Genomic DNA, 22685 nt, shown 5'->3' on the forward strand with positions numbered 1-22685 from the left:
TTTATTCCCCATCCTTCCCCTGCTAAGTCCCACACTGGCAACATTGAGACTAAGGAGGAGGCAGCTGTCGACCAGGTCCACAGCTTCCTCAACCAGATGAATGGAGGCAGGCAGGTTTGGGCTGGCTACCTTTCAGGGATGCTCTCTGTTATGTATTCAGCGGTCTGTGTTTGCCTGAGCTTGAGTCTGGACTAAGGAATCTGAGCCCCTGTGTTCTGATTCGATACATGATATCCAATCACAGAACATTTCAGGATTTGGGCCACTGACATTGGCCTTTAAACTCTGAGTTATGATTCGCAGCTTGGGAGTTTATATAGCCAATCACATTGAGAGTGGGAGTGGTCCTGGCCAGCTCTGTTAGTTCAACAGTGGTTCTTCACTGTGTCTTGCTTTGTGGGAATCTACCTACACTTCACTCTCATTTGGTGGTTCCCAATTAGCTAAGTACTGCAACCCCCACCACCCTTTCTCAAAAGCCAAGCCATGACCCCCATGTTTGAAAATGTTGATATCTCTGTGGTAGGTTTTGTAATGTGAGTGGTGCCACCACATCTTCCAACATGTCCAGTGCAAACGTGGGCCATGCTCCTGCATGAGTCACATGACCCGTGCAAGAGCACAGTGCCCCAAAACTTGTGCCTTTGGGTGCTGTAATCTCACATGAGACACACATCCATCCACAATCTCATGTATTTTGAGGTGCTGCATTCTCACGTGAGCACAGCCACCCAAAGCAGGATGTCCTGGACAGTTGATGGGTTTGTGCCATGGACCCCCTGGGTGGGTTACAAGAATCTTCTGGGGTCTGGGGACCACTAACTGGGAACCCACACTCTAGTTGCATCCAGCATTGCAAATTCTGCACTGGGTACTGGGTTGAACTAGATGACTTCAAAGATCCCTTGCAACTTTATGGTTCTGTGAGTCTGAGAAAGGAAAAAAATGAGATGTGTAAGCTAAAACCTGCAGGTGTAATGAAGGCTGATAGTCATATCTAGGGGGAGGGGGAAAGCCAAATATTTGATGGTAGGTTTCTAGTATGTCCGTTTCGGTTCAGTAGTCACTGAATGCTTGACCTACCTATGCTATGAAGCTGTTAGCTTAAAGGACTAGGTCCAGAACCTTCAGAAAATCTGTGGCAGAGACTCCAGGTTTCTGTCATCCCCACACATGATTGCATCAGCTCTTCTTCCCTTGGGAATCCCTTTAATTCATTTTAGGCCCCATAATGGAGGTGAGCAGGCGGCCAGGAAAAGCTGCACCTTACAGAATCAAAAGACTCCAGAGGCCACACAGAGCCTCCATGAGGCACATTAATAGACTTTCAGGATAAAACAAAGCTGCTTATGTTTTTCATTTCACTGTAACTGAAGTTGCTCTTCCATGAATTGACCAACTCCCAATGTATGAATGGTGTGTGATGCACAAGCAAACTGTCCTTAGATGAACATATTTGATTTGAAACAGACCTTGATGGTTGCTGAAATCTTGGAGAAGCAGTATCTGACATGTCTAATGCAAATCACCAGCTTGGAGAAAACCAGATGTGACAAGATAAGGTTGAAACGAATTCCCAAAGGGAAAAGGGGAAGATTAGAAAGCTTGTTAAGAAACCTGCTACCATCTGGAAGGCAGTAAGAGACATAGATCGGTAGAAATTAGTCTTCCCAGGGGACAAAGCTAAGGTGCTTGCAGCTGCCCTAGCATGATCAATTGGTGGCGAGTATCACATATACCTGCATGTTCCAGAGCAATTTTAGACTGTACTGTGAGTTAATTTTATATTTATTAAGTTAACCGACGACACACAGAAACTAGATTATGTTTCCTTTTTAATCTGAATGTTAAGATAGAACAACACATTAACAAAATGGCATCCCAGCTGAGTTTTCCCCTCACCTTATTTGTATTGTAAGGATTATTTATGTCCTGATGAAATAAGAGAGTCAACATACATTGTTGAATCATCACATCATCTTCAGTTGGCCCTGGTCAGAAATGCAGTACCAGAAATTGCAATACCACTCTGGCAGTAGCACATAATCCTTGGGTTTACACACTTACTTGCCAACTATACATTTCTCAATGTGATAAGCATTTATACTCATCTATAATTCTGATGTTAATTATGTTGAATCATTTCCAATTTTCTGGAAAACCTGGAAACAGAGATGCAGCTCCTACACCAGCCGGCCCAAATTTAGTGCCCTTGGAAACCTTTCGAGCTATAACTTCTGTCAGCGCCAGCCTGTATGGCCAATGGTCAAGAATGGTGGAAGTTGCAGTCCAAATTATATGGAGGCTGCTAGTTTTGGGTAGGGTGTCCTACACAATTTCTCACATCTAACTCCTATGTATTTCAGTGACCAATTTTTATTTATTTATCTGGTCGGTCCACAATATCACAAAGCAATTTAACAATTAAAAACGTCAACATTTACAAGCAACTAAGATGAAAACGCAAGCGTTTGCTCCAGCTGCAGATTTACTGTGAAACAGTAATGGAAAGAGAATCTTTTTTTCAATGGGTGGCCCACCCAACTGACCTCCCTCCCTCTCCCCATTGACAACAACTTTGCATCTTCATATGCTGCTCATGACGACTCCTGGCACATTCGCAGTAAGGTAAAGGGACCCCTGACCATTAGGTCCAGTCGTGACCGACTCTGGGGTTGCGGCGCTCATCTCGCTTTACTGGCCAAGGGAGCCGGCGTACAGCTTCCGGGTCATGTGGCCAGCATGACTAAGCCGCTTCTGGCGAACCAGAGCAGCACACGGAAACGCCGTTTACCTTCCCGCTGGAGTGGTACCTATTTATCTACTTGCACTTTGTGCTTTCAAACTGCTTGGTTGGCAGGAGCTAGGACTGAACAACGGGAGCTCACCCTGTTGCAGGGATTCGAACTGCTGACCTTCTGATCGGCAAGTCCTAGGCTCTGTGATTTAAACCCACAGCACCACCCGCATCCCTTTGCAGTACACCATCCTAAAAACCTGGTAAGGGGGACTTGAGTGCAAGGAGCCAGATCAAGCACTGGCACATGGGGATGACAGTCTACAGAGGCTCAGGCTCTGAGATGGAATCTAAACACATATTAAAAATGCTTTTTAAAAAAAGTTTTGAAAAATATATTGAATTTGACACAGCTCACCATTGCCATCTAGTGTCGCATTTGTATAATGCACTTTACAATGCACTTAAACTGTTTTATTTGCAGCTGTATAGCTGAGTCCTGAGTCTATTTTGCACCATGTCAATGATGCAATAATAGTGCATTAATGGTGGGTATATACTGAACCATCCACACCTCATTCCACTTTATTAGTTGCTCTGCAATAATAACTACTTTGTTATTGCATTTTTGCCATCTGGTGGGGCACTCTTGCACTATAGCTCAACAAAAAGCCAGGAAAACCACCCCCACTCCCACCACCCCTGGAATGTTTCTGATAAGAAAAGTTACAGGACTTAAGAAGGAAGCTACAGGACATGTAGTGATTGAAAACAAAGCAGGATGTGCACCCTGAAACTTTTGCTGGCACAAATAGTGCGCTGTGTATAACCACCCCTATACCATCATAAGCACAAAGCATCAGGAATGCACTACGAAAAGGGTGTTTTGCAGGGGCCCCAGGTTGATCCATAGCACTATTTAACTAAGCAGTACTAGTGAAACTCTTCCCCTATTATATTTGTAGAAACTCACAGGCATACTCTTGAGATTTACTCTTGTCACGTTGGAAGCTGGCAGTTGTTTCCAGTGAGCTATAAAACTCCTCTCAAGAATGGCTGGTTTCACACAGACCTTTTTGTACAGACTCAAACAGGCGAGTCTTTTGCTTGGGTTAGTCATGTAGATCCTTAGAGGGGGGAAATATGCTAATAGAACTGTAAAGCAGTATTCTATAAATAGTGCCAACACTGAAGTCACTTGAACTGATGCAGAAATGGAAGGGTTCATATTGAAATCACAGTTCTTCTGGAAGCAGGGAGTTGACATTCACCTTTCTGCATTTACTGCACCGACACCGCCTTTTATCTGCAAAACCATTTGTTTTATGTTGGCTAAAGTGCATTTTGCACCTTGTGGATCTAAGACAGACAATCTGTACTTAACCACGCAAGCTGGCTCTGCCTATTTTATACAAAGGAAGTGGGGGGAGAAATTCTTCATAATTTTTTTTTTTTTAAAAAGCAGCTAGTAGTGAATGCCAACCATTGTTGAAGCAAACCTGGTGATAATGCAAATGAAATATTGAGTGCCTCGGAGGGAACAGAGGTACGCAGCTGCCTGAAAGATTCAACATCCAATTTTGCTGCAGCTACTTTGCTATTTCCATGGGAAAAGCCTGTGGCTTTTCAGTGGAGGGACAGCTCAGCACATGCGAAGCAATGTGTCTGTGGAGCTATTCCTGACAGTGAACTGGACAAGGAAACCTGCTTTCAGAAGTCTCCATCAGAGGACACATGGAGCACCAGAGCAGAAGCACATTATGTGATGGATGTATCTTGAGAAGGTGGATAGAAATGGAAATGAAATATTATTATTTATGGCCACGTTATTTCCAAACGTTAACTACTATAATACAATCTACTAATCTGAAAATCCTGTAAACTGCCTGAGTGGATCACTGGGCAACAAACATAAACTAACCTGCGCTCTTTAAGGGGAAAGTGGAGTATTAAATAACCTTTGCTACTGTATTAGTTTCATTGAGAACAACTCACGTTGCCTATAAATGATGCTCAACAGATTTCGTATTTGCACTTAGGCGAACACTACCATCAGTATTTTTGTACAAGTAGCAACTGTGGACTCTCAACTTAAACAGTTTCGCACATGCAAATCCAATTGCTTCTGTGGAATTTTGGAAGTTGACTTTTCTAGTATTGCAGGTGGTGTTCTCCATTTGGTTTTGCAGGCTGGTGATAGAATCTCAGCATTGTGATATATCTTCCATTTTTCTTTCTGTTTCTCATGGCATGGCACAGGGACATTCCGTTTTTGCACAGGAGAGCATGGCGGCCATTTGGGGCACCACAGTATTGCCCCCCAAAATTTCTTTTTCCGGGGCCTCAATCTCACATGGCACCCCAAAACATGCACCCAATGATTTAGCTTGTAATATGATATAAACACCAAAATATAATGTAAGCCATTAGAATAGTTCATAAGTAAACATAGATCAGGAATAGAATTATGCACAATGTTTGAATAGCTTAAGGATATCTTATAAACCACATACCTCACACTTTTGAAATATATGGTACTTCTACATATATTAAATAAGCCACATGCTATCACACTAGATAACAAAAAAAAAAAAAAAAAGAAGGCAGGGGATTCTTGTAGGTAAAAATGAACTGTCAGTTACAATGTGCTGAGCGCAAGACACCAAATCAATATTTTATAACAATACAAATCCATCTCAGTCAGCTTGAATCAAGCCTACTGCAGCTTTTTGGGAGGCAAGTTAAAGTCTCTGAGGTACTTTTCCCTTCAGGTTGTTAGCACCTTCTGTAAATGGAGTTTTGGTGCACTGAGAGGTTATTGTCATTAGGAGATTCATTTTGAATCAAACTCGTCTCTTACTTCTCTCACCCCATTCATTGGCAAAAATAAATTGCTACCTCTAATGGCAGCCATATTTTGTGTTGCATTTTATGATAGTCTTAGTCATAGTTTTAGCAGGCTGAAGTAGGTTTTTTAATGAGATCTTGGTGATATATAAAACGACAGATTCTACTGTCCCCGTTTATGGTGTGACAATGCTTTACTTTTCAATTCAGGGGACTCTCATGTGCACAGAGTAACACCTGATGGTTACACACCCAAGAAATTCAAAGAGTCTTGGACAGTGCAGATGCACAGCCAGATCGACATCAACATTAGCTACAGCTGCAGGAAGGTCCTTCCATACATGAATATCACTTGCTGAATCAGGGGAAACATCTGTGATTTCAACAACAGAGACATTTGCCTCATAAACTCTTGCTTGCACCCAATTATAATTGCCTCTAGGACAGAGGCGTAGTAAGGTCAGGTGGTACCTGGTGCAAATTTTTTTTTGGTCACTCACCCGCACATTGCAATTTTTGGGAACGTTGCCCAGAGTTGTTGAGCTTTTTGGGGGATGGTACTCCAAAGTTGTTGATCTTTTTTAGGGAGGGTTGGCCATGAAACAGATACGCCTGCAGATCACACGAATCCGGCAATCACATAAAACCGTGTCAGCGCTGCCAGCCGCCCACCGATCGCCAAGATCAGACTGCCAATCCCATAAAACCACCCACTGGGAGGTGTGAACGCCGCCTGCTGGGAGGGTGGCAGGCTTATTGCCAGGCGTATCTGTCTGATCAGCGGGCAAATTTTCATGACAAGGATCGCGCCAGTTGCAAAAATCCGCCTGCTGGGGATGCAAGCACCGCCACGCCGATCTGCCCAGAGGGATTTTGTCACCCACCCCAGGCATGACACCCTGGGCAGACCGCACCCCCCCAGCCCCCTTGTGACGCCCCTGCTCTAGGATTCAGGGCTGCTTAAGCGACAGATGTGGGTAAGAATGAATGTTCTAAGACTATAACTTTGTCTGGAGTTGTAACCATTTCTGTAAAGGCAGCTATTTATTTAAAGGAGATAAAATATTTTTTTCTTCAATGTGTTTGTGTGGAAAAAATACGACTGAACTATGTTAATACTTCAGTGGTGATTTCTTTAATGCAACACAGATCAAAATAATAATAATAACAACAACAATACTATATTGATGATGGTGGTCCTTACAGTCTCAAACCAACATCATCAATTTGCTAAATAATATTTTTATGTGGACCTGGAATTAAAAGTTTAAAAGGAAAGAAAAAAACATACTTGTTAACAAATCACAAAAATCAGGGCAGGCAGAGTAACGCAATAGACAGCACGAAGGATTGACTTATTTGAAAGGATTGGATCCCGTTTCTGCCATCACAAGCTAAATTAAAAATGGCAGTGATTGTGTTAGCTTCAAATTGAACATGCTGAACACCAGGGTCAAGTCCTGGAGTGGTTGCTTGCTAAAATGGAACAACAACAAAAACGGAAAGACACGATTTGCATTTAGATCAGAAAGAAAGATTACCACAACAATATACAAAACCGTGTGGAATTCTGTATAACAGTGAAACAAATCTTTAAATATAAGTGGAGGTGTGTATTTAGAGATTGTTTTATCATTTGCCTTGGAAACCTCTTTTCTCTGGTGCCATATTAAAATACAGAAAGTTCCTGTATTTCAACTTCAGTGGCGCATACTCAAAACCAAAAGCTTTTTTTTTGTTGTTGTTGGAGATTCATTGCTCCAGAATAACTACCAGTCCCTGGATTATAAATTTATGCCACACGTGCACAGATAGTGAAAGGAGGAGGGACCTATTTACGATTATTAAACTACCTTGATGTTGCATGTAAAAGCTTAAGCTGCTAACTATTTTGTATTAAGTGATACCGAGTATGTGCCCCAAAGCTCTGACTACATTCGTTTTAGTCAGAACAATTATCTTATTAAGAGACAAATTATTTCCACCTTACTCCCTGACAACAACTGTAATTTGTACACTTTTGTACACCATTGAGATAAATCAAACACAAGCCAGCTGCACTATCTACCAAACACCACTGCTTTTCGCAGTGAAGAGTGACATCCCGTCCTAAACAAAACTGATCCTCTAACAACAGTACAGTATAATAGTCTAGCAAATCCTGCTTTTTTTTTCTTTTATGAGCTATGCAATGTCCCTTGAAGATGAATAAATTGAGGCCGTTTTGAGAAAGGAGCATGATTCCAACAATGAGGTAGTGGAATGACGTGGGCTTCTAATAAAAATGCACTGACAAGGATGTTCATCGAAAATGCACTGCTGATACAGTGTGACATGCACAGGGAGAGACAATGCATGTATAGCCTGCAGTATGCACTGGCTGCGGAAAGAGAACACATATTTGGCAAGATGAGGGAGGGAATTCCTCCCCCCCCCCGGAAAATGCACTTCTGGTTGGGTGAAAGGGAACGGGCATGGAGAAAGCATTGCTGGCAGCAAACAAATTGGATGATGGATAAACAGGATCTAATCTCTGCTGGCTGTGGAGCAAGAGGGATGTGCATGGAGTCTACACTGCAGGCAATTTGAAAATACACAGCAGCAGTGAGAGGGAGGCATGTTAAATGTGCTCCGCTGGCCCTGGAAAGGGTGTAGATGAAAACTACTATGTGATATTGGAGGAGAAATGAGGTCTGCATGAAGAATTCACAGTGTGTAGAGAGAAGAGGAGTTTGTGCTGATGGAAGTGTGAAGAACTAGTTGTTCCACTATATGAGCAGACAATATTAGCCAGTAACACTGACAGACCATAGAAGAAAAACTCAGCAGGTTAGGAGGGATTTCATAGGCAGACACATATGGAGGTACCTAGATTTTGACAATAAGGTTACAAGCTCTTGCATATGTTTAGGCTCTGTCCATCCCACTCAAAACAGTGGGATTTATCCCTACCAAGCTAGGGATGTAAAAAACAGACTGGCACAATCCCATAACTGATGTCATGTTGGAAATGGCATTAAGAGAAGTGTAGGCACCAGTGATGAAAATGGATGACATGTTTTATAGGGATTCCCATATGGTTTTTCTAGTGCTCAGTGATGCATGCGAGTGAAATGTTATACCAGAACTCCATGTGTTCCCAGCATTCTGTCCTTGTTCCTTCACACTTCTCAGCTACATTAGTTATGAACAAAAAGTGTTTCTCTGCCTAATCAAGCCAATCACCTCCAGAAGATTCTACAAAAATGCTGTGTGCAGGATGAAACTTGTCAATCAGAAATGGAGGGAGAAAGGAAGAATAGACAGGATTGGAAACAACTTAAGTCTACCAGGAAGGGAGCCCTATACAATCCAGATTTGCCCTAACAGCTCCTACACTGAAAATAGGCCAGAACACCTCTAAATGTTCTGCCTGTGGATAGTTCACAACTCTCATTACAGAGTTGGAACATAAGGTGGCTTCAACATTATTCAATGATTAACTCAGGTTCACGCTTGACATAGCCAGTCCTGACAGTACCTACATGATACACGTGTTTTGAAACATATAAGGTGTGCACCCAAGCCACATGATGTTTGGACCAGCTCTTTGATGAGATTCTTTGAAAGGCTGACTTCTGTTTCAACATGTTGAAGATCTGTGACGGGAGCTCTCAATGTCTTTTCAATTCTATGAAAAGCAGCCATGATGGGGTCTCTGAATTGGGCCTGTGGGGGATCTAACCCTTTATCCCCACATTGAATTCTCCCTTCCCCAAAGCTGCTGTTATTGTGGTGGGGAAGACTTAACCAGCTTAAGCAATGAAGCTTGCAAGTTTCCTCCTCCACAGCTACAAGCAGTTTCTGGGGGACAGGCAGTGATGGAACAGTTACACTCTGCCTTCCCCAGGCTGTGTCCCCAGTCCAAACTGGGCCTTTCTTCTTTTTTTGTAACAAAATTGCAACTCCTGTGCAATGTCTAATTTGGATCCTCCGTTGTTTAGTACAAAATTGCAATATGCCAATAATTCACCGCAGGTTTCACAACATCAGCAACTCTTGTTCCCAGATTACAGTACCATCTTCCATTGCAGTCAAGGGCAATAACATGAGCAATATCTACCCCAAGATTATTTTAAAATGCACCCATTTCATATCCAGCTCAAAATGGTAATAAATAATGTCAGTATAGTTATATATGGGCAAATGGGTGATTTTTGCCTTAAAAATAGGCACAGAACACACTGTTCCTCTGACCTATGTGAAATATCTCAATACGTAATTCTCTTGGAGTCTTTATAGGATCAGTGTATATTTTTCCTCATCTAGAGTAAAGAAAAAAATACAATAATTTCATACCAACAGCATGTGCTAACCGCCCCATTTCATTCATATGTGTGCATACACACACATTTTTACTGTTAAATAAATGTCTAGCATCTAAATTTATGGCACAATCAAACTGCCTCATCCACAGCTTTACTGAAACAAAAAATGAGTGCTTTTTTGAAAACATGCCATTTAGTAGGATGAAAAGCTGAGGAGCCAAATCAACAGCTTCCTTTAAGCTTGGGCAGTCCCATAAATTTGCAGACCAAGTAACAGTTTTGCTTCACTAAGCAAAGCATGGCAATTTGATTTCTCTGGGATAGTGAAGCACTATGATGTGGGGGGAGGGGGGACGGACTGGCCTCAGAATCAGACATTTTGAAGACTTTGGTGCAATATCATTTTAGTCTAGATAAATAATTCAGTAGAGGCCATTAAAAATTAACCAAGGAAGGAATTTTCATAGGAGAAGCATATGAACTGAAGCCAACCAATTCTGTTCATTGCTAACCTAGGAGGTTTAACGGGCAACCAATTCAATTCTTCAGTAACAGTAAGCATGTGTTTGCTTTGTCAAGACAGGGCCTGTCTTAAATCTACTGCATGTGCTTTATTCCTATGACTGCTAATGGCTGGAATCCACATACCATTTATCCCAGGCTACTCAAATCAATTGAATTGCTCCAGAATAAGTGCATTGTGGACTCCTGCCAATGAAGCAATGCATGTGCACTGAGATGAGAACCAAGTCTTTGTCTCAGATGCAGACCACACCTCTGGCACCTCTTTACAATCTATGGGAGCAAAATAAGATCACACAGAGCAATCCATGCCATTAAAATAAAGCTCCTGTTTAAAAAACATATGCCACAGAAAATACTGGAAGTATACATAATAACATAACATATTCTAAGAACATGTAAAAGGTACCAGGTGCAAAGGTATAAGTGCAAAGAGTAAAAAATACCAAATACCTGATGTAGCATACTCTTTTCATGTTATGTACAGGGAAACAACTGTACAAGCATCATCCCAAGCAGAAGTCTAAACAAATAAAGCCTTCTTTGAAGAATAAAAATAATAATAACATCATTATTAAAGAATACAGCATCTTTGGGATCTGGAAGATCATTTCTGCCTATCAAGGCTGTAGAAATACATGAATTTCTGTTATTAAAATGCACATCTCTACAGAATGCCTCTAGCATGGTCACTTGAACATGGTTCATTCCCTTAATTCCAGCACTCCAGTATTTTTCTCAATCACCAGAGTGCTCTACAGATCACAGAAGGGAATGAAATACACCTAACACGTTTGTTGAACATCCTCTTCAGTGCATTGTCTTAGGCACTGCTTATTTTCTAGTGTACAAATATAATCTTCTTATTAAAAATAAAATCATCATGGTCAAAATTAGTGGCAATTTGTAAGCTGTGGAATTAATGATTTCAAAATCATTAGCCACTCAAGTCTATAATTCGATGCACATCCGCCTGTAAGCAAGACCACTGAACAGGACTTCCTTCAGAGCCACCACACACCAGATTGCACTGCACAAAATGGTGCTTTGTGAATAATTAAGGGTCAGTTCTTAAGACCCTGGTTCATGGCAGCATGTGGGTTGAGTGTATCACTGCTGATGAGGGCAGGGCAAAATGCAGGCACAAATGAAAGGCTTGGAGCTGGTTAAATAAGGAAGCATAACACACCAAGTCAGCACTGATACAGTTAACTCACATGTCGTTGGTGCAATGTGGTGCTTCCACAGGCTATGTTTTGGAAGTGTGGGAAGCACCTTACGTTGCTTCTCTTCAGGTCAAAGCATCATGTAAGAATTGAGTTCCACATATTCCTGGCTACTGAAAGTGCCTTGGAGTTGAAACACTGACAATAGTTTGATGAGTTTGCAGTTCTGAGACAGACATGTATAAAGATCATTCTCACATGACCTGTATGCAATCACACAAACACCCTATGAATGCAATGTCTGCAAGACTTGCCCTACGGACACTACATTCATGCAGAATATACCACATCTTTAGATTGTGGACTCATCCCTATGTCCACAGAGCCTTGCCCTGATTCATAAATCAGCCAATCCCCTTACTATGATAAAACAAACAAACACTCTTCTTCTCCTCCTCCTTTTCAGGATGATTGTCATCAACTTATAAATACTACTAGCAGACAAATGAACAGCTACCAAAATGAGTCCTACCAACTGGTAGCTACAAACTGGGCAAACAATGTTATTATCTTTCTGATCCCCTCCACAGTTCACCTAAACAGTCGTGAGTTTTAGGAGAACAACACTCTTGTTGATTGTAGTGAATAGACTTCCAGCATAGTAAACAAGGTAGTTTTCACTCCAAACTGACATTACAAAACTGTGATCATTCATACATCACTGGAGTGTTAACAAAAAAGATATTATTGCTAGTCAGATGTGTACATGGTGCTACTCCCTTACCAGCAAAATTGTGTGAGCACTGTTGGTAATGGAAACTGCTCTGTCATGCACAATCATTGTTAAAAGTGTTGCTAATATCCCTGGAAGATACTGAGAGTGATTTACACTGCTCCCATTTTACTGTGACAAAAATGGTTGTATGTGTGATGCCTTCTGTGCTTGCTAGCCTTTGAAAGAAAAGCAACAACTGGATGTAAAATGAAAAAGCAAGAAAATGAAAGACAACACAATTTTAATGGCACATCTTAGTCATAAATGGAAGGGGAATTTTATCTATGGTTACTCTATTGTTTCTTCATACATAACAGGCTACAGATCAACAAAATGCATATGGTGAAAAATTGCAAGAGAGATAAGGACTCCCAAATGGCAACGTTGTTTCATAGGATTTTAAAAGATACACCACTGTTCTGACCTGCAGCTAACTCTTCCTGCATATTACAACATCCTCTTTCCAGCTCAACTTTCAGCACCCTGCAGCACTTCTCTACACAACTGCCCTTTTAAACAAAATGCTATAATAGTTTTGCATAAAAAGCATGCAGAAACAGCATGATCTTCACTGATGTAAAACAATGAATAGCTGTTTATTATCCAGCTTGGAATAAAATTTTGTGTCCCTGGATTCTTTCCTTCCAGAGTATTACAGCCACAAGGGGACAGTCTGTGTAATTTGATGTAGTCTCAGGGCCTTCAATGGGAGGGACTACACGCACAAGGGTAAGTCAATCATTCTCCATCCCAAATCTACAAAAAACACACAAGCACTCAAGCAGAATCAGGTCAAATGTGAATCCCATTCTCAGGCAAAGTTAAATAACTGTCAAAATGATTTGGCAACATTTGCTATTTGTACCATTGGTCTGTTTGTCTGTGCATGGAAGATTATGTGCCCTTCAGCATATTACAGAAATGTGTGCATGTATTGTATGTGTATCCATAGGAATATACATGCATATGTACAATATGAATTTGTAAACGGCTGCACACCTGCAACCACTCACAAATACATTCTGAGAAAGTATACAAAATAAACCCACCTGGGTTCATTAGCACTCTGCTAACATGTTTTTTTTTTTTAACTTGGGAGACCCATTGATTACCACTGAACTACTTATAGCCAATTAATGCCAATTATGCATGCTTAGAACTCAGCTTTCAGGGTCTAGCACACAGCAACAAAGTAAATATGGGGTGAAAGGCTAGGTTATGACCATTGCCTCCCTCCTCTAGGATAATGGAAGACATGGCCCACCCCAACCTTGTTACATGTAATTTGCAAAAGCAGTTTCCCCACTATTATCTGGGATTTCTGTGGCCCATAGCCTGTATCTGCATGGTTGCAAGCAATAGACATTATTGACTGGGATCCAATGGTCTGTTTAAGTTCATGGAAAGGCTTTGCTGTAGCCTAATGATGATTTGGTTTGAACTGCTGATCCCCATGCCATATTACAAACTGCTTTAACAAGCTCTTGCTCTCCCCCTCAAAAGCAGTTTACTATGTGGCATGTGGGTTGCTGTTTAGGAACATATGTCTGAAGTCCCCTTAGGATCACAAAACTTTGCTTCATTGTTGACCACTGAGACCACAGCGTCACTAGCGTCACATGCCTAAAGGGATGGGGAGTTGGGAATTATGTTTCTTGTCCACTTGCTCATCCCAACCCTCCATGTGACGTGGCAAATGACTTATGAAACTGAATATACTTTAAAAAGCAGTTTGTGACAACATATGGTGATCAGCTGATCAAAGTAAAAAGAAGAGATAAATCCCACATGGCTTACTCAAGCCCTTGCACATGCCTAAAATCATCCTTGGGAGTTTGACCTTTGTAAATAAACATTCCGGTTCTTGATTTTTTTTTGGCAGTTCTGATATAGGCCACATTAATGCAATTGAAAATCAATGTGATATAAGCAGCCTAGCTGTGGGCAAGAATACAACCATTATATGTTCTAGCTTTTCTTCATTGACCTTAATGCTCTTATTCAAATGTATATTATGTAAACCAATATTTACTTATGGGAACTTAAAAGGGAGAGGTTAAACGAACTCTTATAATTGATTTTCGGAAGGAAATTTAGAATTTTCTACATCACAAAATATATATCGTTTTTTAAAGTAAGTTTTACTTTCTTAAAAAATAAATAGGACCTCTGAAACAAGCTCTTTGCCTAGTGGTGTTCTGCTTTATTAATTTACTTTTGTTTAAGCCCTGTCATATTAGACCACATTGGGGTTGTTTCTATCTTGAAAATAAATCTTTAGGCACATCATGTGATGCTGCTTCACTGAAAAGATGTCAATACAGCAACCACTTTTCAGCAGCACTGCTTATATTCAGTGGCAACAGACATGTCTGTTTTGTCCATGGTGATAAAACTATTTAATGGACTAAGAATTCGCCAATTTTCTTCTCTTTCTTAAAGGAAAATAATCTTAAAGTCTAAAAGTTGGTATGTGTGTGAAATACAAACTTTCGCACAGCAAATACCAAAAGCTAATTTTATTAACATTTGAAAACAAACATTTTAAAAATTGGTTTGCAGCCTCAGGCTTTAGCTCTGCAAGTAGTAAACTGAAATTCTTTTTTTTAGAAAGTCCTGAAAATAAGGGGTTTGCAGCGAAAACACCATTAGATCCTTGGTTCCAGTATTATGCATGCTCTTGTAAGATTAACACAATAGACTTGCCTATCCTTGGATGTTAGAGCCAATATAAAATTTTGCTCTGGTTACTGTACTTTTAAGAAGGTCCATACATTTAGAACTGTAAAATTATCAAGCTATAAAAACTAATTTTGTTTCAACTCTAGTAAATACAGAAAGACATTTTAATTTAAAAAAGCTGTAGCACTAAGAGTATCATATGCATCCATCTATACATGAAGAACCATTTATTGTATAAATGTTGTAGTTGTCTCTATATTGGCATTTAGGAAAGTTATTCCCTTGAACCTGATTATTTTGTGCATTGGAAAAATATTGGTGTAAACAACTGAGAGTTCACTAGATGTCTTCATTATTCACTTACACTAGGACAGATCCAAAGCAAACAGACAGACAAACAAAAATATATCTTATTATAGAAATCCATCTAACTTGCTAATCTACCTTTCACAAGTGAGTTGAATCTGCTGCTGGTTGACAGTGCTCTTTCTATCTCAGGTTAAATACCTGGGATTTTATGGTTGTTGCTATTACTCTGCTTGACATTTTCCCACAGTTAGAGCAAACATTTCTCAGTATAGGCTAAAAACATTTAAAACAAACAAATGTAAAATTATATATACTGGAAAACTTCTTTTGGTCCTCTCTTTCCCAATTTGTGTCTTCTTTGAAGAATTCATGGCACAAGTTTGCATTATTATATTTTATATACCTAATCAAAGTCCTGCTTCCACAAAAGACATGGAAAAGTGGCTTCCCGAGTGGTTTAGTGCTTCAGAAAAACAGATACAAATGTTAAAAAAGTGCTCAAAAAGAATCTAACTTTATATTTATATATATATACTATATATCAAGATGGACTTTAGAAGCACACATCCCTTTTGTTCACAGAAAGGGCACATGTAGGTGTCTTCCTTTAGATGATGCCAAACTGCTTATTAGCAGGTTTCTGCAAGACTGACACACCCATATTTATCTCCTTCTATTTTTTGGCACTTTCATGATATGTGGCTGTTTTACCTGTTGTCCCTGCTAGGCTCCGGTAACTTGCCCGGTGTACAAGCACTTTAGAAACTGGGATTTTTGTTCTAGGGATCTCACTTTTGGTAGGCTGGTGGTGTGCAAGATGATGGCTATTACTGGTATCTGGGCCATGACTGCCATGTGGCGACGTAAAATGCTTGATACTGATGGGTATCTTGGAGTCCTTGAGTGAAGTTGTATGGGTTTTGACTGGGCATGTTGTTGTTACTGGAGACAGTGGCTTGCAACAAGACACAGAGGTGACGTCTTCTGCAGAAGTAACTGTGGCTGTGTTTTCATCTGGATCAGCATACAGATCATAGAGAGCATCCCCACTGTAGCTGTCCCTGGGAATTACCTCTTTCTGGATACTGTTGGCATTGTCCTCCTCTGGCCCAGGTGTTGTGGAATCCCAATAGCCTTCATCGCTGCTGGGGATGGCTTCCTGTGGCTCCTTTTCCTTACACTTCTGGTCATTCTTGTGGCTGTGGTGAACCGGAATCTGGTTGGAACCAATGTGCTTCCCAGTTGTCGATGCATCCTGAACCTTTTTGGTACAACCGCCACCTTTGGAGCCCTCGAGGGATTCTTTCCCTCCCCCCGGGGTCTCCTGCGGCTTCTCCGCTTGCGACAACACATCCCAGAACTCTGGGGCGCACGTGTCCCCCACCTGTTCAGGGCTGGCCATCTCTTCTCCTCCTCCTTGATAGGTCACCACGCTGGGGGGCTTTTTGGAAGCCCCTGCTTTGCCAACCCCAGGGGCGCTCTTGTCGCTTCCACCTGCGCCACCGCCACCGCCGCTGCCCACGTCCTCCTCCTGGTCGGCAATAATGTCCCCACAGCCTGTAAGAGAGTCAAAGCTTTTCAGTGAAGTCACGTCAGCAAACATCAAACAAATACGGTCAATGGACGGCTCAGAGGGTGGATCAAGAGAGGAAGGGTCAGGGGCTGCCGCCGCCGCCTCTTGGCTGCGTTCACACTCGGGTTCAACAGGGGGGGAAGGCTCGATGGGGATGTCACCTGTTATGGCGCCGTCCTCCTGGGTCCCTGGGCCATCTCCATCTCCGGGGGGCGGCTCGGGGCGGCTTTCCTGCGCCGGGGGCTGGATCCCAGGGGGCTCGGCTCCCAGTGGTGGCGAGGTACGTGGGGTGGGCTCCCTGGCACCGACGTCCTGCTGCTCTTGGGTGGGCACGGCCTCAGCGCTGGGGTGGGCCAGCAGCAGCATCTGGTCCCCACTGGCCACCCCAGAGGGGGTCTGGGGGGCTGCTGCAGCAGTCGCCGCCGCCGCCGGCGGGGGTCGTGGCGCCTCCTCTTTGATGCACTCCAGGCTGGCCGTGAGGGAGCCGGGCCTGAGGTGGCTGGCCTGTCCCTCGGCGCCGTCTCCGGCCTCGTCCTCCTTGCTGGGCTTGTCCCTGCGGTGCCACCTCATGCTGTTGAAGAGCCCCTTGAGACCCCCGCGCCCTTTGGGTCTCTCCCCTTTGCCGCCTTCGCCCGAGCGGCCGTTTTTGCGCAGCAGAGAGAAGAAGCGGTGGGACTTGCTCGCCGCCGAGCAGGGGGAATAATCCTTGGGGGCTCCGCTGCCGCCGCCGCCGCCGCCAAACTGGTCGTCCCCTCCGCCGCCGCCTCCTCCTCCCGGTTCCTCCTTCTTGCCGCCTTCGAGCACCACCTCGGCCAGCCCGTCGTGGGTCTTGCTCCTCACCATGCCCGGCTGCCCTCCGCCCGCTCCCCCGCCTTTGCCTTTGCCGCCGCTCCTCACGCCGAAGATGCTGGGCATGGCGCCGCCGGACTTCCTGCGCTTGAACAATTTGAAGGCGGTTTTGTTGAGCTTGCCCGATGGCGGCGGCTGGTCGCCCACCGCGCTGAGCTCGGCACAGTCGCCGTGCACGTCCATGGCGGCGGCGGCGGCGGCTGCCTTCCCCTCCTGCAGCTCCCCGCCGATGCCTGGTTCCTTTCCCTCGCTCTCTCGCTCGCTCACTGACAGCCTCCTCGCTGCTGCTGCTGCTGCTGCGGCCGCCGCTGCCTCCTGCCCGTCACCATGGCAACCCCGGCACGGCTAAGCAGCTTTTACTCAGCCCTAGGCCTGGGCCTGCGCCAGGCCTCCGCCGCCGCCGCCGCCGTCCATCCGCTCGCTCCGCAGCCAACCTGAGCTGTTACAGCAGCCCACAATCAAAGCCAGAAAGCGGGAGGGATGGCGGGAGGGAAGGAGGGGCGAAGGGAGAGGCGACTCCCCCCTCCCCTCCCCACCCTCCGCGGCTTTCCAAAAGCGGGGAGGGGGAGGGCTTATATAACTTAATCCATTTGGGGCTGCTGTGACTGCGGCTGCTCGCTCGCTTAGCATATGCCTGGGCAGGGACGGAGGGAGGGGGCTGCTTTATTTGGGGCGCATGAGGAGGCTGTTGCTCACACACCAGAAGTATTGGGAAGCAGGGGGGATGTGGATCATCCACCAGCACAATTCCTTTCCTCATGCTTTTAAGCTCCTGTTTTATTCTCTCCCCAGCACCTGGCTTCTTTTTATTTAAAGGAAGAGGTGGTGGGGCTGAAGCCTTTCTTCACTACAGCACACCCTCAAGTTTCCCAACTCCATTTTGGGGGGGGAAAGATACTCTGCATATGCTTGAAGGCACTTTCTCAGAAGGAAGCCTGAGCGTTAGGAAAGAAACCGAAAGGGTCTGATCCAAATTGCATGCTGGAAACCCTTTTAAAAAGCAAGCATTGCAAAGAGGGGATGCATCTCATGTAGCCAGAAGGATGGAAACAAAGGGTGCATTTTATTACACAGCAAGTCTAATAAACTGGGCAACTTTCATGGGGTCTGGTGGCATTCCTTCTTCAAAAGCCTTTCAGAGATAGGTTTCCCTACAACCTAGAACACATTTCAGCATCAATAGCCAAATGCAGAAAGAAAACATACAGGATTTTCAAATCCTCTGCCCATGTTGCTAGTAAGGATGTGAAAACAACTTCTCAGTTCATCAGAAATTTCTGGAACAATTAAAATAGTTTTGGTGTGCATAAATAGTCCAATGTTAGGTACAAGTACAGTAAACAACAGCAACCTGTACAGATAATGCAAAAAGTAATTTGATTCAGAGCTCAGTCCTGTTATCCTCCAGAGTTAACAGCAGCTGGCGGGGAGGGCTGCATCAGGAGAATAATGCAGGAGAAAGAGTTAACCACCCCTCCCCCTAGGCTCACTTCTCCAGTCACTGCTTCTTCCCCCATGAAGGCTTTAAGATAAAAACAAAAATGTCAGGAAATCCAGTCACAGATCTCTCATGTGACATTGACAAAGTCCTTTCTTGCTTACTCTCCTGAACAGTTACGGGCCAGCAAACTCTTCCAGAACATTTTGCATCCACAGGATGTCGGCTTGAATAACTCCCACGAGGCATGCTTGTGAATTTTTTTCCTTGTGAATGTTTTATCCATGTAACTTGTTCAAAAATGAGATCTGAGGCTAGATTTCTACGTATTTCTGATAGATGTAATCATTTCTGAGCAAACTGGGGGGATGAAACATTCCTGTGAAACGATTTTCTCCACTATCCACTACATGGAACAGCTGCATTGGGTGTGGCCCTGGAGATATGTAGGAACGGGTCCTTTTGGGAAGTTAGTCTCCTGAATTCCTTTGTATTCCCATCTTCATAGGTTGCGTGACAGACTATATTTGCAAGAGACCATATCAGACCCATTATCATAACCAATTATCAGCTGCAGTATCCCTGCCCAAAGAGCTGCTTACGCCATATCAAAAATGCAAGCTGAGATTACTGCTTCTATTGTTCTGTGTAATGAGAATCACGAATGATTAAATAACATTTAAGTACCACAGAAGAACTTATCTTGTGTTTTAATACCCACTATGCTTAATGCACTCATTGGAAGGACAGATCGTGAAGCTGACGCTACAATACTTTGGCCACCTCATGAGAAGAGAAGACTCCCTGGAAAAGACCCTGATGTTGGGAAAGATGGAAGGCACAAGGAGAAGGGGACAACAGAGGACAAGATGGTTGGATAGTGTTCTCAAAGCTACTAGCATGAGTTTGACCAAACTGCGGGAGGCGGTGGAAGACAGGAGTGCCTGGCGTGCTCTGGTCCATGGGGTCACGAAGAGTCGGACACAACTAAACGACTAAACAACAACATCAAGGGATCCGTAGACTCAAAAAGGTCCACCTGGCATATGCCATAGAAAAGCTGACAATCAGTTAAGTGACAAATTCTATTGGCAGTGCTTTGGCTGTTCACCACTTTTAACAGCTAGCATGTATTTCCATTAATTCATTTGGTATAGGAGGAATGCAAAGTAGTGATTTTGCCTCCTGGTCATTTCTATGCTTCCAGCAAACCACTAAGGAATACTCTATTCATACAGTTGTTCAGGTACTGGGTCAAGGAAAGCTTACTTGCCAGAATGAGAGTGATAACAGATGTAGAGAACAAACAGATGAGCTGACAAACCCATCAAGTCATAACATTTTCATTATTTTTAGTGTATACGTCGTGTTGTCTCCGTCATTGCTTAGTGATTCAGAACAAAGTTGTTACATAAGCAAATAAAATGTAACATTCATGGAAAATAGAGAAAACATATTTACTTCAGAAGTTGAATGTTGGCGGCTGGTAGTCATGCAATACAAAAACACTGTGCACCTGGAGCAGAGGAGGAAAATTGAGTGTGATGTTTATTATGTTTATTATTATTATTATTACATTTATATCCCGCCTTTCATCCAAATAGTTCAATGTGGGGAACGTGGGTCTCCCCATCACCATTTTATCCTTACAACAACCTGTAAGGCAGATTTGGCTAAGAGACTATGCCTGGCCAAATATCACCCAGTTACTTTCATGGCTGAGTGGGGATTTGAAGCTTGGTCTCCCAGGACCTAGGCCAAATCTCTAACTGCTGCATCACACCGACTTGTGTTGCTTACATTTTTTCCTTTCTTCTCGGCCAAACATGACTCCTAAAACACCTTATAGCAAGATCAAACCATGACTAATCATGCATTATATTTTTAAAATACAGTGTAATTTTAAAAAAGAATGAGATCACCTCAAAAATACTATAAATAGTATCAGCACCACTAAACAATCAGATAACAAAACTCTCCTAAAAAGAATGTTTTTTGTCAGCCCCCCGAACATGCAAAATGCGTAGCCATCCAGAAATCTTAAGGCAGGATGCCACAAGGGAGAAAGCATTTTTTCCTGGCTTGCCACCTGTAACTCAGTAGTGGCCCAGGCATCCACAAAATCTTAAATGAGGGGGCTGGGCCACGTCAATATTCCACAGCCAGACGGGCTCCATCGGGCCCTCCTGCTGCTGCGATGGGCTCTGGTGGGCTCTCCTGCCGCTGCAGTGGTCTCCAGCAGGCCTTTTCGAGGGTGTGCTGTGGCTTCTCCCAGCTAGTGATGTCATGCATGGCACACTGGGCATCCACCATGTTGGGCAGAACCCAACACACCTGGTGGGCAGTCACTATGTGGTGGGGGGAAATTGAATTGTCTGAATCCATGTTTGGTCAGAACCAGGGATTTCCATAGCTTAGTGGCCTTGTATTACGCTAGAAGCAAGTTGTTTTTAATCAGTATAAGGAAAGTTAAACATCAGGTATAGGATAGCAAAATGGCAATATTGGGTTGTGATCCTGAATACATTTTCTTACAAGCAGTTGAACAGAAATCAATGGAATCCCATTTCTGTGCTTCCAAGTTAATGGGTCAGTGATGTGATGTTTAATTGCTGCTATTTATGGAATTTCTGAGGGCATTAAGAGATGTGATATAAGCAAATATTTGCAATAAGTGTACAAAGTGTAATAAATGGCATTCATTCTATCTATGGGGGCAACTGCAAGATCCTTTAATGCAAATAGTTTTTGTGTGCGTAATAGGAGTATTTATAGAGTGGTAATATTGCTCCATGTTATTAGCTATGGGGAACTATGTACATCTGAAATCTGGGTCAGATAGTGTGCTTTGTAAATTTGCCATAGGGCTTGTTTTTTATTCTCAAGGAAGAAAAGGCTTCTGATGTTAGGTCCAGAGGTCTAGCATTCGTTGCTCATTGCCAGCAACCCACCCACAGCTGCCACATTACATAATGCAGATATTCACACAAAACCATTCTTTCAAAGCTCAAGTAAACAGAAGCCCATGCTGGAAAAGCGAACAAAAAAGGCTCACAAATCTAGCTGGAAGAAACTGCACAATGTAAGTAAAAGTTTACAAATGACGAAACCTTATTGTGCAGCATTTCTGTCTGATGGTGTATGAGAGGATTAAACGGCTCGAAATCTCATGAAAAAGGTTGGTTTTCTTGTGATTGTGCACAGACACCAATGCTACTACCTCCAGGTCTGGGCTCCAGCAGGTTCCTATTGGTGGTGGCAGTAGGAGTGGTAATATATTATTATGATTATTTACCACTTTTAAAAAGAAAACTCAAAGCAACTTACAATATAATACAAAAACCAAAACCAATATAAGACTAAAACAAAATAAAAGCTAAGTACATTCACATACCTAAAAGGCAGTCTAACACATCCAGTGTCATGATCTAAGTCACGTTGTCATTGTGAGCAACCCAGAATTTTAATTATCAACACTAC

General features: G+C 43.0%; 2 protein-coding genes across 2 annotated transcripts in view; one reads left to right on the forward strand and one right to left on the reverse strand.

The window, feature by feature from the left end:
* The window catches only part of LOC309531038 (uncharacterized protein), a 99611-nt gene that overhangs the window by 62663 nt on the left and 14263 nt on the right, over positions 1 to 22685 (forward strand). The window lies entirely within an intron of this gene.
* Positions 6701 to 20015, reverse strand: AMER2 (APC membrane recruitment protein 2). The gene is made up of 2 exons (XM_082220287.1): positions 17080 to 20015; positions 6701 to 16902 (listed from the first exon to the last, which is right to left on the reverse strand). The coding sequence occupies exons 1-2, from the start codon at positions 17948 to 17950 to the stop codon at positions 16019 to 16021; spliced, it is 1755 nt and encodes a 584-aa protein (XP_082076413.1). The 5' UTR covers positions 17951 to 20015; the 3' UTR covers positions 6701 to 16018.

This window comes from Podarcis vaucheri, assembly GCF_965113315.1.
Source record: "Podarcis vaucheri genome assembly, chromosome: 4".
Lineage (NCBI taxonomy): Eukaryota > Metazoa > Chordata > Lepidosauria > Squamata > Lacertidae > Podarcis > Podarcis vaucheri.

Coding starts and splice junctions, on each gene's coding strand:
- AMER2 (XM_082220287.1), bottom strand. CDS start 17,950: ATGGACGTGCACGGCGACTGTGCCGAGCTCAGCGCGGTGGGCGACCAG. Junction 16,903..17,079: donor GGAGGACGGCGCCATAACAG/GTGACATCCCCA, acceptor ACTCTCTTACAG/GCTGTGGGGACATTATTGCC.